Below are 16,095 nucleotides of genomic sequence, written 5' to 3'. Positions count from 1 at the left end.
AGATCTCACAATCGTTTCCTCTTCGCTTACAAATTCGTTCCCACCCTCCACCGTTCCCTTTGCACACACAATTCTCGCCAAGAGAAGCCTTCCACATTCACAGCATGGATTGCTGTCTCAAGCAAGGAAATCCGCAGTTCCCATTTCTCTAGGGGAACATGCAGCAAGCTAGGGGATAGGAAAGGCCTTTTGTGTTTTATTTAACGTAAACCAATTCCAAAATTATCCCTTTGCAGCTGCAGGTTCAGAGATGCTGGCCCCTAGCCGCAGCCCCAATTTTGATGCGCACCCGACCCCCGGCTCCCCTCTCGCATAGGAGTGAAAGGTTCGGAGGAGGAATGAAAGGATTATCTGACACCCTAAAGCCATCCTTGCCCGGGCCACAGACCCCTTCACTGCCTGGGTGAGGGGACGAGAACCACCCTGCTGAGGAGAGGGGGGTGGGTTCGCTCCCGACCAAAAGGCTGGCTGGAAAGGACCTCTCCTCCTCGCCTCACTCGAGGACGGCGATAGCAAGGCACCCTACCCAACCAGGACCGACCCCCGCGCAGGATACGGGGCCTGCGCCAGACCCCGGGCGCCCGCTGCCCCTTGCCAGTCCCGGGCATAAAGGGCATGAGGCGCCGGCTCCCCACCGCGGCCCGGGGAGGAGAGGCCTCACCTGGCCCAGCCCGCTCCACGCTCTCGGGTTCGCTCCGCTGGCGAAGGTAATGAGGGAGCCAGGGACAGGGCCAGAGCAGAGGCGCTCTGCGTCAGGCCGCGATAGCGGTGCTCGGGGCTCCTCACAGCTGGCGGGACCCCGAGCCGCCCGGAGCCGCCATCTTCCTCCACTCAAACGCCGCCGCCGCCGCCGCAGCTGCTGCTGCTCAGGCCGGGAGAAGACAGCGCAGAGCGCGCATGCGCCGGGGCGGGCGCGGAGGACGCGCGCGCACTCACGTCAGCGCGGCGGCCTGTCGCGGGGCGGCCAGGCGGCGGCGCCATATTCAGAAGGGCTGTGGTCACAGACTGAGGTTCTCTGGAAGGTGGAAGGCGGTCGGGGTAGCCAGGCTTCCGCACCCGCCTTCGCCGCGTCTCTAGCGTCGCCTCATAGCCGCACCCACCCTCCGCTGAACTGTCTGGGGCAACTGGGTGGTTTTTCCAGTGGTTTGAGACTAACGTTTAGCCAGGAATTAACTCACTTCTACCCCGAGGGCCCGATGAGCACAGAGGGCTGTGGCCGATGTAAGTGCCCATGGATACTGCCAAGGGGAGGGAAACTCTGCCTGAGGTGTGCAAGAGAAGCCTCCCTTAAATGTAGCCTCGTAGCAACCACTGTGTGAGTTCTTACTAGCTCCGCTTTTAAGATGAGGAAACTGAGGCACAGAAAACGATCAGTTATTTGACCAGAGTCACACACCTAGCAGTGAAGGTGGGCGGCGCGGGAAAGAGGATTTAAACTCAGGCATGTCTGGTTCCCAAGCTCCTTTACTTCCTACTGGCTATCACCAGGGGATAGGATCCAGCAAAGTCCCCCTTCTCAAGGGAGCAAGCTGGTGTGTAGGTGAGAACCTTCATGAGCCCAGCCCTACAGCATATGGTCTAAGGAAATGCCAGATAGAGAGTCGAAGGCTTCCATCTAAACTCTGTAAGCCAAAAAAAAAAAAAAAAAAAAATCTAAGCCCCACCCCCCCCCCCCCCCCCCCCCCGCAAAACCATCTGAATGGACTTCCTCCTAGGCCAGGGCAGTCTAAAATGTAACCAACCTGAGACTGGTTCAGGCCATGACAGGAAGCGGGACATAAGACATGCCTCATTACACCCTCCAGCATTGACATCAACACAACAGACCTTAAGAGTGTTAAGAAACATTTACAATCTATTCTCTCTGGAGCCTGCCTGCCACCTGGAGGTTTCACATGCATGATGAAACTTTAGTGTCCACAACCCTTATCATAACCCAGACATTCATTTCTATTGATAATAAGGTGTTTTTTTTTTGAGACAGGGTCTGGCTCTGTTGCCCAAGCTGGAGTCTAGTGATGAGTTCTTGGTTCGCTGCAACCTCTGCCTTTCGGGCTCAAGCTGTCCTCCTACCTTAGCTTCCTGAGTAGCTGGGACTACAGGCGGGCACCACCATGCCTGGCAAATTTTTCCATTTTGTTGTAGACGCAGGGTTCACCATGTTGCCCATGCTCGTCTCAAACTCCTGAGCTCAAGCAATCCACTTGCCTCGGCCTCCCAAAGTGCTGGGATTACAGGCGTGTGGCACCGCACCAGGCCTATTGATAACTCTTTCAACTCATTGCCAATCAGACAGTTTTTAAATCTGCCTATAACGTGAAAGCCCCCACTTCAAGTTTCCAGTCTTTCTGCACCAAACTAATGTAGTTTTTATTTATTTATTTATTTACTTATTTTTATTTATTTATGTTTTTTTTTTTGAAACAGAGTCTTGCTCTGTCACCCAAACTAGAGTGCGGTGGCACCAACTCGACTCACTGCAACCTCCGCCTCCTGGGTTCAACCAATTTGCTATTTGCCAAATGTAGTTTTTGTTTTTTTTTGAAATGGAGTTTTGCTCTGTCGCCCAGGCTAGAGTGCAGTGGCGTGATCTCTGCTCACTGCAAGCCCCGCCTCCTGGGTTCACGCCATTCTCCTGCCTCAGCCTCCAGAGTAGCTGGGACTACAGGCGTCTGCCACCACGCCTGACTAATTTTTTGTATTTTTAGTAGAGACAGAGTTTCACTATGTTGGCCAGGCTGGTCACCAACTCCTGACTTCAGGTGATCCGCCCACCTCGGCCTCCCAAAGTGCTGGGATTACAGGGGTGAGCCACAACGCCTGGCCTTATTATTTTTTTTTATTTCTTTCTTTTCTTTTTTTTTTTTTTGAGACAGAGTCTCACTCTGTCACCCAGGCTAGTGCAGTGGCATGATCTCGGCTCACTGCAACCTCCACCTCCCAGGTTCAAGCAATTCTCCTGCCTCAGCCTCCTGAGTAGCTGGGACTACGGGTGCGCATCACCATGCCTGGCTAACTTTTTGTATTTTTAGTAGAGACGAGGTTTCACCATGCCGGCCAGGCTGATCTTGAACACCTGACCTCGTGCTCCACCTGCCTCAGCCTCCGAAAGTGCTGGGATTACAGGTGTGAGCCACCGCACCAGATCTAATTTTTGTATTTTTAGTAGGGGCAGGGTTTCACCATGTTGGCCAAGTTGGTCTCGAACTCTTAACCTTAGGTGATCCGCCTGCGTTGGCCTCCCAAAGTGCCGGGATTACAGGGGTGAGCCACCACGCCCAGCCTGCACATTTTCAATATTGGTAAGTTGCCATTTACGTATCACAACTATCTATATAGCTTCAGCTTGTGCATCAGATACAAAGTTATGATGGGCTTTGAGCTTGTATTCTGATTAGCATCAAAGTGTTTTATGTGGTGTACCGAAAGCACCTGAAGTTTTGAGTGCAGGTTTAACATACAGGCCCCAGAAGTCAGACACAGTGGCTCATGCCTGCAATCTCAACACTGGCAGGCCAAGGTGAGCAGATTGCTTGAGCCCAGGAGTTCCCTCCTGGGCAACATAGGGAGACCCCACCTCTTAAAAAAAAAAAAAAAATGCAGCCGGGTGCGGTGGCTCACCAGCACCTGATAATCTGGTAATCCCAGCACCTTGGAAGGCCGAGGCGGGCAGATCACCTGAGGTTGGGAGTTCGAGACCAACCTGACCAACATGGAGAAACTCCGTTTCTACTAAAAATACAAAATTAGCTGGGTGTGGTGGCACATGCCTGTAATCCCAGCTACTCGGGAGGCTGAGGCAGGAGAATCGCTTGAACACATGAGGCGGAGGTTGTGGTGAGCCGAGATCATGCCATTGCACTCTAGCCTGGGCAACAAAAGCAAAAATCTGTCAAAAAAAAAAAAAAAAAGCCAGGTGCAGTGGCTCATGGCTGTAATCCTAGCACTTTGGGAGGCCAAGGCAGGCAGATCACGAGGTCAGGAGTTTGAGACCAGCCTGGCCAGTATGGTGAATCCCATCTCTATTAAAAATACAAAAATTAGCCAGGCGTGGTGGCACGTGCCTGTAGTCCCAGCTGCTCAGGAGGCTGAGGCAGAAGAATTGCTTGAACCTGGGAAGCAGAGGTTGCAGTGAGCTGAGATCACGCCACTGCACTCCAGCCTGGGCGACAGAGCAAGACAAGACACCGTCTCAAAAAAAAAAAGTGGACTCTGTCTCAGGAAAAAAAAAAGAAAATCACCTAAGGTCTGGAGTCCGAGACCAGCCTGGCCAACATGGAGAAACTGTCTCCACTAATAATACAAAAATTAGGGCCAGGCGCGGTGGCTCGTACCAGTAATCCCAGCACTTTGGGAGGCCGAGACGGGTGGATCACCTGAGGTTGGGAGTTTGAGACCAGCCTGGCCAGCATGGTGATACTCCGTCTCTACTAAAAATACAAAAATTAGCCAGGCTTGGTGGCAAGCGCCTGTAATCCCAGCTACTTGGGAAGCTGAGGCAGGAGAATCTCTTGAACCCGGGAGGCGGAGGTTGTAGTGAGCCGAGATCCCACCATTGCACTCCAGCCTGGGCAAAAGAGCGAGATTCTGTCTAAAAAAAAAAAAAAAAGAAAAAAAAAATTAGACGGGTGTCGTGGCGCAGGCCTCTAATCTCAGCTACTCAGAAGGCTGAGGCAGTAGAATTGCTTGAATCTGGGAGGCGGAGGATGCAGTGAGCTGAGATCACGCCATTGCACTCCAGCCTGGGTGATGAGAGAAACTCCGTCTCCAAAAAAAATAAATAAGCAAAAAGCAAAAACTTAGCTGGGTGTGGAGGCACACACCTATAGTCCCAGCTACTCAGTACTCAGGAGACTGAAGCAGGAGGATCGCTTGTGCCTGGAAGGTGGAGGTTGCGATGAGCCATGATTGTGCCACTGTACTCCAGCCTGGTGACCGAGTGAGACCAGAAAGAGTGAGTGTGAGAGAGACAGAGAGAGAGAGAGAGACTCATGCTTTAGGGCCTCTGACAATACCTGTGTATGCCACGGCCTCAACCGTGTTTTTTTTTTTTTTTTTTGAGATGGAGTCTCGCTCTGTCTCCCAGGCTGGAGTGCAGTGGCGCAATCGCCACTAACTGCAAGCTCCGCCACCTCCCGGGTTAACGCCATTCTCCTGCCTCAGCCTCCCTAGAAGCTGGGACTACAGGCGCCCACCACCACGCCCGGCTAATTTTTTTGTATTTTCAGTAGAGATGGGGTTTCACCGTGTTCGCCAGGATGGTCTCAATCTCCTTGATCTCATGATCCGCCCGCCTCGGCCTCCCAAAGTGCTGGGATTACAGGCGTGAGCCACCGCACTCCACCTTTTTTTTTTTTTTGAGACAAAGTCTTGCCCTATCGGTCAGGCTGGAGTACAATGGCATGATCTCGGGTCACTGCAACCTCTGCCTCTTGGGTTCAAGCGATTCTCCTGCCTCAGCCTCCCGAGTAGCTAGGACTACAGGCGCGTGCCACCACGACCAGCTAAGTTTTGAATTTTTAGTAGAGAACGGGTTTCACCATGTTGGCCACGATGGTCTCGATCTCTTGACCTCGTCTTCTGCCTGCCTCGGCCTCCCAAAGTGCTGGGATTACAGGCGTGAGTTACTGTGCCAGGCTGCCACTGCCTCAACTTTTTGGGTTTATCCCTGGAAGAAGAAACTGCCATTACTTTTTCAATTTTAGAGCTAATTTGGTTGCATCCCTGATTTTACAGATGAGGAATCAGACTGAGAAGAGACTTGTGACCCCAAGGTCACAAGGGGTCTATGTGATTAACGAAGACTGACCTCCTGGTTACCCATTTTATGGAACAAAAACTATTTCATTTGCAGCATTCTCAGATGATTTCCAAGATCTCTATCTTTCTTGTCTCCTTGAAAATTCAGTCTCAGAAATGCCCAACCAATGCCTTTGTTAAGGGTTGTTGCCCAATATGGCAAAATTGTAAGAAACCACCTCCCTCTGCTGGTAATAAGGCATAACGACAAAGCTTAAATATAGGAGTCACTTGCATTTAGGAAAAACTATTGCTCCAGAACGAGGTTATGTCTGACAGTTTCAACCACTTTGCTGTTGGCAAGACTCAGTCAGGATAATTTACTTCAAAGAATGGGTTCACAGGAGAATGTATTCCAAGTAAATATAGTCTCAGAGAGTGAACAAGACAAAATCCATGAAATTGGTTAACTCAGCAGAATTACTGAGTTTTTGTGGTTTTTTATTGTTTTGTTTTGTTTTTTGTTTTTTGAGATGGAATATCGCTCTGTCACCGGGGCCAGAGTGCAGTGGCATGATCTTCGCTCACTGCAACCTCCAACTACCAGGTTCAAGCGATTCTACTGCCTCTGCCTCCTCAGCTGGGATTACAGGCATGCGCCACCACACCTGGCTAATTTTTGTATTTTTAGTAGAGATGGGGTTTCACCATGTTGGTCAGGCTGGTGTCGAACTCCTGACCTCGTGATCTCCCCGCCTTGGCCTCCCAAAGTGCTGGGATTACAGGCGTGAACCACTGTGTCCGGCCCAGAATTACTTGAGTTTCAGACTTAGAGACTTAAAGCTGCTGGTGAAATATCCATGTGGAGATGGCAATAAGAAGCCTAGCTATAAAAATCGGAATCAGAAACACCAGGTCAGTTCTCAGTTAGAAGTCAACTTTGGCAGTCTTCAGCATACAGTGGATGGCTTATACCATGAGCATCTAGGTGAGAACAGTGGACTGAGGACAGACCCTGGAAATGAACAATATTTCAGAGTCAGGAAGTCGTCAAACCAGAGAATTAGTAAGCGTGTCACTTAAACTTCTAAATAAAGACCAGTAACATTTAACACATGGTTGCAGTTTATGATAATAATCATTAAGAATGCCAATAACAGGCCGGGCAGGGTGGTTCACGCCTGTAATCCCAACACTTTGGGAGATTGAGGTGGGCAAATCATCTGAGGTTAGGGGTTCCAGAGCAACCTGGCCAACATGGTGGTACCTGGTCTGTACTAAAAATACAAAAATTAGCTGGGCATGGTGGCAAGCACCTACAGTCTCGGCTACTTGGAAGGTTGAGGCAGGAGAATCACATGAACCCAGGAGGCAGAGGCTGCAATGAGCCAAGATTGTGCCACTGCACTCCAGCTTGGGCGACAGTGAGAGTCTGTCTGAAAAAAAAAAAAATACAAATTGCGAAATTTCGCAACAGGAAGATTTTACTTCAGAAAGATTAATGGCATACTAAAAATATAAGAAAAAACACATTCCAAGTCAGATAACTTGGTTATAACAGCCAAATGCAACACTACTGAATGACATGTGTTTAAAACTGAGAGAAAAACAGGAACATGTCAGTAAGAATATAAACACATGGTGTTTGCTTATCTCCCCACCTTTTTATTTTTTTATTTTTTGAGACGGAGTCTCACTCTGTCGCCCAGGCTGGAGAGCAATGGCACAATCTTGGCTCACTGGAACTGCCACCTCCTGGGTTCAAGCAACTCTCCTGCCTCAGCTTCCCAAGTAGCTGGGATTACAGGTGCCCGCCACCACATCCAGCTAATTTTTGTATCTTTGGTAGAGATGGGGTTTCACCATGTTGACCAGGCTGGTCTTGAACTCCTGACCTCAAGTGACTCGCCCACCTCGGCCTCCCAACGTGTTGGGATTATAGGCGTGAGCCACCACGCCTGACATCTCCTCGCCCTTATATTTTAAGAAAGAAAGGATGATTACAGAAGTCACAGTTACAGATCTTCCTCGGGCAGACGAGACACTCCCATAATGATAATAGCTAACCCTTATGACTCTTGTTCTAGGCATTTCAGCATAGTAACTGGTTAAATTCTTACAATCTACTTTCGAAGTAGCTATCTCTAATGTATACACTTGGGGAAACTGAGACATAGAATCCTTATGTAACTTGCGTAAGATCACACACCTTTTTTTTTTTCAGTAGAGATGGGCTTTTGCCTTGTTGCCCAGGCTGGTCTCAAACTGCAGGGCTCAAGTGATCCACCCGCCTCACCCTTCCAAAGTGCTGGGATTATAGGCATAAGCCACTGCACCCAGCCACATATAACTTTTTTTTTGAGATGGAGTTTCGCTCTTGTTATCCAGGCTGGAGTGCAATGACAATGACGTGCTCTCGGCTCACCGCAACCTTTGCCTCCCAGGTTCAAGCGATTTTCCTGCCTCAGCCTCCCGAGTAGCTGGGATTACAGGCATGTGCCACCATGCCTGGCTAATTTTTTTTTTTTTTCTTTTTCTTTTTTGAGATGGAGTCTCGCTCTGTCGCCCAGGCTGGAGTGCAGTGGCCGGATCTCAGCTCACTGCAAGCTCCGCCTTCCGGGTTTAGGCCATTCTCCTGCCGCAGCCTCCGGAGTAGCTGGGACTACAGGCGCCCGCCACATTGCCCGGCTAGTTTTTTGTATTTTTTAGTAGCGACAGGGTTTCACCGTGTTAGCCAGGATGGTCTCCATCTCCCGACCTCGTGACTAATTTTGTATTTTAAGTAGAGACAGGGTTTCTCCATGTTGGTCAGGCTGGTCTCGAACCCCTGACCTCAGGTGATCTGCCCGCCTCTGCCTCCCAAAGTGGGATTATAGGCGTGAGCCACTACGCCCGGCCTCACATAAATAATTTCTTTTTTTTTTTTTTTTTTTTTGAGACGGAGTCTCACGCTGTTGCCCAGGCTGGAGTGCAGTGGCGCGATCTCGGCTCACTGCAAGCTCCGCCTCCTGGGTTCACGCCATTCTCCTGCCTCAGCCTCCTGAGTAGCTAGGACTACAGGCGCCCGCCACCGCGCCCGGCTAATTTTTTGTATTTTTAGTAGAGACGGGGTTTCACTGTGGTCTCGATCTCCTGACCTTGTGATCCGCCCGTCTCGGCCTCCCAAAGTGCTGAGATTACAGGCTTGAGCCACCGCGCCCGGCCTCTTTTTTTTTTTTTTTTGAGACGTAATCTCCCTCTGTCCCCCAGGCTGGAGTGCAGTGGTGTGATCTCAGCTCACTGCAAGCTCCGCCTCCCAGGTTCACGGCGTTCTCCTGCCTCAGCCTCCTGAGTAGTTGGGACTACAGGCGCCCGCCACCGCGCTCGGCAAATTTTTTGTATTTTTATTAGAGACAGGGTTTCACCGTGGTCTCGATCTCCTGACCTTGTGATCTGCCTGCCTGGGCCTCCCAAAGTGCTGGGATTACAAGCGTGAGCCACCGCGCCCGGGCTTTTTTTTTTTTTTCTTTTTTTTTTTTTTGAGACAGAGCCTCACTCTGTTGGTCAGGCTGGAGTGCAGTGGCATGATCTCGGCTCACTGCACCCTCTGCCTCCCTGGCTCAAGCGATTCTCCTGCCTCAGCCTCCCGAGTAGCTGGGATTATAGGCATGCGCCACCACCCCGTGTTTTTAGTAGAGACGGGTTACATCATGTTGGCCAGGCTGGCCTTGAACTCCTGACCTCAGGTAATCTGCCTGCTTCGGCCTCCCAAAGTGCTGGTATTACAGGCGTGAGCCACCGTGCCTGGCCAATAATTTTCAGAGGTAAAACTAACGTATTTATTATCTACCATTAAAGACCCAGGAGAACTTTAGTAGCTGGGAATCCCACTGGTTGTCCCAGCTGAGGTGCAATATTATCTTTTACCGTCTTTACCTTACGATAGCGGATATGGTGTTAATAAATGATTAGAATACTGCTTTATGAGCAGGAAATAATGTAATCATTTTCACCCTATCAGAAATAATAAAATGTTTTCTGCATGAGCAGATATTTTTCATGATTTGTTGGTGTTTAAAAATGTTTTCAGAATTATGAAGATACCATTATCTGTAGTTTAGGAAAACTACGACTCACTTTAAAAGAAAAAAAAGTTTTAAGTGCCTGCCCTTAGAAAAGATGGTTCCCAAGAACACACTTCCGGTACTCGAGATGATGACTTCCCTTGAACTCCCATTCTGTAAGACGGATAACGCGTTGGCCCTTAAGAAAGATGGCATCTTTCCGCCTTCTCTGCCCCCTTCCAAGATGGCTGCCCCAATGTACTCTTGGGACCTTGCCTGGCGCCTCTTCCGGGCTAGGCAGCGGGCGGGGTCCTTTGAGTAAAGCCTTGCGTGCCTGCGCCCGCGACGGAGGCGCGCTTCAAAGCGCAGGCGCGGGGAGGGGGTTGGGGAGGAGGGAAAGCGGCGAGTAAGATGGAAGATGAGGAGGTCGCTGAGAGCTGGGAAGAGGCGGCAGACAGCGGGGTAAGGAGGAGCCGCCGCCCCAGGGCAGGGCCGGGCGCGACCTGGCGTGAGGGGAGCCTCCGGGGAGCGGGTCTGGAGATAGTTCTCCCCAAGGAAGGGCCCCACACGCCGGGCTGGGGGTGGAGGAGAGGCCCCCAGTTCCTGAGTGCCGTGAAGGCCTCTTAAAGGGGCCGCGATCCATTTCTCTCCTTTCCTTTGCCTGGTGCGCCTCCCTCCGCCCACTAACGCGCGCGTCACCCGGGGCGCTCCACCCGCCACTTGGGGCCTCCTTTCCTGACCCCCCGCGCCCGCTCGCTGGCCCCAGGCCTCTGTGACTCTTTCCGACGGGCCCTGTCGCCCGAGGCACCATTTTAAAGTTCATGTGGTCTGACGGGGAGGGACACACCATGTGGGTGGGTGGGGGGGCTTGCGCAGACCCGGGACGCACGTCCGGCTTCGCAGGAAAGCGGGAGGAGGCTGCCGAGGGCGGGGGGTGGGGGGAAGTTGAGTCCTCTTTGGGCTACTCAACTCTGCTAAAATCCCCCACCATCCGTCACGGTGGGCGAGTCTGGGTTTTTTTGTCTTTCACTTTTACTCCAAGAAGAGTTTGTGGGCAGGCAGGCAGGTCTCACGGGGACACTGCCAAAGCAACCGAAAGCTCTGCGGGCAGCCCCTCTGCCACTCAGCGATCCGAGGCCCTGGGAGGGTCTAGGAGTGCGCTTGTCGGAGTCCGGGGGAGGGGTGTGATATGTAAAACAGCCGCATTCCTGGGAAAGGAGTGGGGAGATGGACCGTTCGACTTGTTTTGGGAGTTTTTGTTTGCCTCCAGAAACTGTAGGAAAATAGTTTATCTCAAACAGGATCTGTGAATTCTCTTAGATTCGTGAATAATTTGGTCTTTTCAAAGTTTGTGGTGAAGATGGGGAGATGCCTTTTTCGTCTCCTCGTGTTCGTGTCTGTTCAATGCTGGCTCCACTGACATCCACCTTAAAGGTTTACGTGTGTGAGGAGTCGAGTGTACCAGGGTAGAGTAGGCGCTGGGTTTTTTTTCCTAAGCGCTTTTTGAGGGTGCTTGTGAGCCCTGGAAGAGGCCGGGAAATTGACCCTGGCAGCAGTCAGTGGGTGTATCTAGCTCTACGGGAATGGGGAATGTTGAAACTTGACTTTGAAGTTTTTCCGCTGGTTCAGCATTTCTCTCACGGTTGTTTATGTTTTTCCATTTAGCATAATTGAGAATTTGAAGGATTAGTTCGTTCAGAGGATATTTAGTAGCGTTCTTAATGTGACAGCCATCTTTCTTGAGTTTTGGCTTAAGTAAAGAAAGTTAAAGATTTTATAGGGAGTAACAGGTGTCAGTTGGCTCCTTGTTCATTCAGCCCGCATTTTTGAGTGTCAGCTATATGCTAGACAGTGTTCTTACCAGTAACTTTGTGCCAGAAAATGCAATATTTTCGGCACAGGCGTTTACTGCCTACCACTAATCTGAGTGAATCATCCAGACACCCCTCATGTCATCCCCTATAAAAAAGCTTGGCTTACAATTTTAATGTCATGCAAATTATACGTTTCTTGGGCATCTTGGCCTTTCTTTGGTTTTCCCCACCTGTTTCAAAGGGTCATAAGTTCCTCATGTTAGAGAAGTTGGAGGCCAATGAACAAAGATGAATAGGATTCAGCAGAAATTGGGGCTTACTTTTCTTTTTCAGAATGGTGAAGTCAATTAGAAATTAGCTAGTGCAGTCCCCCATTTAACAGCTGAATAAGCCTAGAAATGTGAGATTGAGAGACTTAGGTCTTTCTAATGCTTGTCCCGTGTTCTTTCTTTTTTCTTTTGGTTCCCAAGTTTTATTTAATAACTTATATGAAATATTCCAGATAAATGAAATTTAATCCTTGTCTTCCTCCTCTTTGTCCTGGTTGATCTGGAAGTAAGGTAATTTGTAACGATCGTTGCTGTTAGCAACTAGGAGCAACCAATCACGTAGATTATTCTTCTTCAAATATTTTTTAGTGAGATATTTGAAATACCTTTTGGAGAAAGGCACCTCAGATGTCACGTTGATCTTGCTTCTTACTCCTTTCAATGGTCACCACCCCTCCACCAAAGTTCTCAGCTTTTCTGTTCACTTTGATCTTTTCTTGCAAAAACTGCTCAAAATTGGTAGCATCCATGATTCCATCTTCTACGGGGTGAGTGCGATCAAGAGTGAACTTGAGATTGAGAACCTGCTGCTTTTTTTTGCCCCCCTTCACCAGAGGCTTTTTCACAGGAACCATGGCAGCAGCGGAGGCAGAAAGCCAGTGTTCTTTCTACTATCCTTTACTTTAGTAATATCCTTTAAAAATGTACCACGGCCAGGTGCTGTGGCTCACACCTGTAATCCCAGCACCGTGGAAGGCTGAGGTGGGTGGATCACCCGAGGTCAGGAGTTTGAGACCAGCCTGGCCAACATAATGAAACCTCATCTCTACTAAAAATACAAAAATTAACCGGATGTGATGGCACGTACCTGTAATCCCAGCTACTTGGGAGGCTAAGGCAGGAGAATTGCTTGAACCTGGGAGGCGGAGGTTGCAGTGAGCTGAGATCATGCCATTGCACTCCAGCCTAGGCAACAAGAGTGAAACTCCGTCTCAAAAAAAAAAAAAGTACAGAAGTGGAACACAAACTTTGCCTTATTGGCATCATGAACACCTCTGCCAAAATGCAGGTTCTCTAATATATCTTATTTAATTGAATCCTTGAAACAACCTGTTGAGGCATTGTCCTCCTTTTATAGACAAGGAAATGGAGGTTTCGCACAAGATCACACAGATAATAAGTGGGGGAAGCTGGGATTTGATCCCAAGCCTATCTGATTTCAAGGCTGGAGTTTTTTTTCTCTAGCATTTTGCTGCTCCCTCTCTACCTGGGGACATGTGGAAATTTGCAAATTGGGTGTTCTTTCTTTTCCTTTCCTTTTTTTTTTTCTTTTTCTTTTTTTTTTTTTTTTTTTGAGACAAGGTCTTACTCCATTGCCCAAGCTGGAGTGCAGTGGCTCAATCTCATCTCACTGCAACCTCCACCTCCCAGGTTCAAGCGATTCTCCTGCTTCAGCCTCCCGAGTAGCTGGGATCACAAGGCGCCTGCCACCACGCCCAGCTAATTTTTGTATTTTTAGTAGAGACGGGGTTTCACCATGTTGGCCAGGCTGGTCTCGAACTCCTGGCCTCAAGTGGTCCTTCTGCCTTGAGCTCCCAAAGTGCTGGGATTACAGGCATGAGCCACTGCGCCTGGCCTTTTGTTGTTGTTGTTGTTTGTTTGTTTGTTTGTTTTTTGAGATGGGGTTGCCCAGGCTGGGCTGGAACTCCTGGGCCTCCCAGTAGATCGTAGGCATGTGCCACTGGGCCTGGCAGCTTTCATTTAAGAAAATATATATATATATATTTATATATTTATTTATTTATTTACTTTAGATACAGGGTCTCAGTTTCCTAGGCTGAAGTGCAGTGGCATAATCATAGCTTACTGCAACCTTGAATTCTTGGGCTCTAGCAGTCCTCCCGCCTCAACCTCCCAGAGTTCTGGGATTACAGGCATGAGCCATCGCCCTCAGCCACCTTTCATTTTTAACAGTTTGTCCGGGCTTATATTTGAACGCTGTCTTGAATTTGATTCCCTTTTCACATTTCACAAAGGTTCTTGTGAATATGCACTTTTGAAAGAGGGGAGCCGGGGAGATGATATGTCGACATCATTGGGAAACCAACTGACTGCAGACTATACATGTCTTTCGTACATAGGCAATTGTATATGTAAGAGTCTTGGCTTCAGGTGATCCCCTCTTCCTACTGGTAATGAGCTTTGAATACCCTATTCCAAAAAACAAAAGCTGGGTGAAGACTAGTAACCTAAATGTGAGTATTGAAACTCCACAAAAATCCAGAGGCAGTTCTAATCCTTGAAAGTAAAGGATTTTGGAGATACCTGCCCTCCAACACCACAAGAAAATTTTTTTCTTTTTTCTTTTTTTTTGAGACAGGGTCTTGCTCTGTTGCCCAGGCTACGGTGCAGTGGAGAACACTCACTGCAGTCTCAGGCAATTTCCTCCTCAAGCAATCTCCGCCTGCCTCAGCCTCCCAAGGTGCTGGGATTACAGGTGTGAGCCACCATGCCCAGCCAAAAATTTTTTGACATCATGTAGAATTTCTCCCCTCCCTTCCCCTCCCCCTTCCTCCCCCCCTTCCCCTCCCTTCCAGTGCCCTCCCTCTGCTCCGCTCCCTCCCTTCCTTTCTTTTCTTTTTCCTTTTTTTTTTTTTTTTGAGACAGAGTCTTCCTCTGTCGCCCAGGCTGGAGTGCAGTGGCACGATCTCTGCTCACTGCAAGCTCCGCCTCCCGGGTTCACACCATTCTCCTGGCTCAGCCTCCGGAGTAGCTGGTACTGCAGGTGCCCGCCACTACGCCCAGCTAATTTTTTGTATTTTTAGTAGAGACGGGATTTCACCGTGTTAGCCAGGATAGTCTCGATCTCCTGACCTCGTGATCCGTGCGTCTCGGCCTCCCAAAGTGCTGGGATTACAGGCGTGAGCCATTGGGCCCAGCCTCTTTCTTAATACAGAGGAGGGTCTTGCTCTGTTGCCAAGGTTGGAGCGCGGTGGTGGAAATACAGCACACGCCTGTGGACCCAGCTACTCAGGACACTGCAGCCTCAGCCTCCTGAGTAGCTGGGTCCACAGGCGTATACCACTATGTGCCTGGCTAATTTAAAACAATTTTTTTTGTAGACACAGGGTCTTGCCGTGCTGCCCAGACTGGAATAATTTTTTTGTATGTGAGTCATCTGAGGTCATTGTTTCCTGTATAGCTTCCGAATTCTAAGTATCAAGCCCTATTGTGTCATTTAGAGAAAGATTGACTGAGAAGTCCCTCACATATTCTTTAAATAGGTTTTTTGCTTTTAGTTAGTATGGCAAACACTTTTTTCTTTTTCTTTTCTTTTTCTTTTTTTTTTTTTTTTTTTTGAGACAGGGTTTCGTCCTACATCCCCCATTTTTTTTTTTTTTTTTGAGACGGAGTCTCGCTCTGTCGCCCAGGCTGGAGTGCAGTGGCCGGATCTTGGCTCACTGCAAGCTCCGCCTCCCGGGTTCACACCATTCTCCTGCCTCAGCCTCCCGAGTAGCTGGGACTACAGGCGCCCGCCACCTCGCCCGGCTAGTTTTTTTTGTATTTTTTAGTAGAGATGGGGTTTCACCGTGTTAGCCAGGATGGTCTCGATCTCCTGACCTCGTGATCCACCCGTCTCGGCCTCCCAAAGTGCTGGGATTACAGGCTTGAGCCACCACGCCTGGCCATCCCCCATTGTTTAAGACAATCAATAAAATATGCCAGGCGTGGCCGGGCGCGGTGGCTCAAGCCTGTAATCCCAGCACTTTGGGAGGCCGAGACGGGTGGATCACGAGGTCAGGAGATCGAGACCATCCTGGCTAACACGGTGAAACCCCGTCTCTACTAAAAAAATACAAAAAACTAGCCGGGTGAGGTGGCGGACGCCTGTAGTCCCAGCTACTCGGGAGGCTGAGGCAGGAGAATCTCTTGAACCTGGGAGGTGGAGGTTGCAGTGAGCAGAGATCATCAAGCCTGGGCGACAGAGTGAGACTCTGTCTTAAACACACACACACACACACACACACACACACACACACACACAAAGAGGCCTAGTTCATAGTGCTGCTAATGAGCTAACCCAGCTAGGGGAAGGCAGCAGATGATACATACTTGTAATTGGACCAGTGGTTATTATAAAGCATTGACAACCTCTCTGGTTTCCCTATATCTTGCAAGTTTCCTTTTATTCTTTTTCTCAAGGTCAAGGCATGCAGCTATAAACTGCAT

At 49.5% G+C, this 16,095-nt stretch overlaps 2 protein-coding genes and 1 pseudogene across 7 annotated transcripts in view; 1 reads left to right on the top strand and 2 right to left on the bottom strand.

The window, feature by feature from the left end:
- The window catches only part of FBXO42 (F-box protein 42), a 95,055-nt gene extending 94,214 nt beyond the window's left edge, over window positions 1-841 (bottom strand). The window contains exon 1 of the mRNA NM_001266406.1: window positions 662-841. The gene's annotated coding sequence lies outside the window, so the exon portion shown is untranslated. The remainder of the gene's footprint in view (window positions 1-661) is intronic.
- Window positions 842-10,178: 9,337 nt separating this feature from the next.
- The window catches only part of SZRD1 (SUZ RNA binding domain containing 1), a 33,695-nt gene continuing 27,778 nt past the window's right edge, over window positions 10,179-16,095 (top strand). For all 6 annotated transcript variants that reach the window (XM_015121362.3, XM_015121309.3, XM_001086708.5 and 3 more), the window contains exon 1: window positions 10,179-10,244. In XM_015121362.3, the coding sequence (XP_014976848.1) occupies window positions 10,201-10,244 (44 nt within the window). In that variant the 5' untranslated portion in view covers window positions 10,179-10,200. The remainder of the gene's footprint in view (window positions 10,245-16,095) is intronic.
- Window positions 12,110-12,500, bottom strand: LOC100423571 (large ribosomal subunit protein eL22 pseudogene; annotated as a pseudogene).

Source organism: Macaca mulatta, chromosome 1 (assembly GCF_049350105.2).
Source record: "Macaca mulatta isolate MMU2019108-1 chromosome 1, T2T-MMU8v2.0, whole genome shotgun sequence".
Taxonomy (NCBI): Eukaryota; Metazoa; Chordata; class Mammalia; order Primates; family Cercopithecidae; genus Macaca; species Macaca mulatta.
The sequence above is the reverse complement of the archived record's forward strand: the minus strand, read 5'-3'. Positions and strand labels throughout refer to the sequence as shown.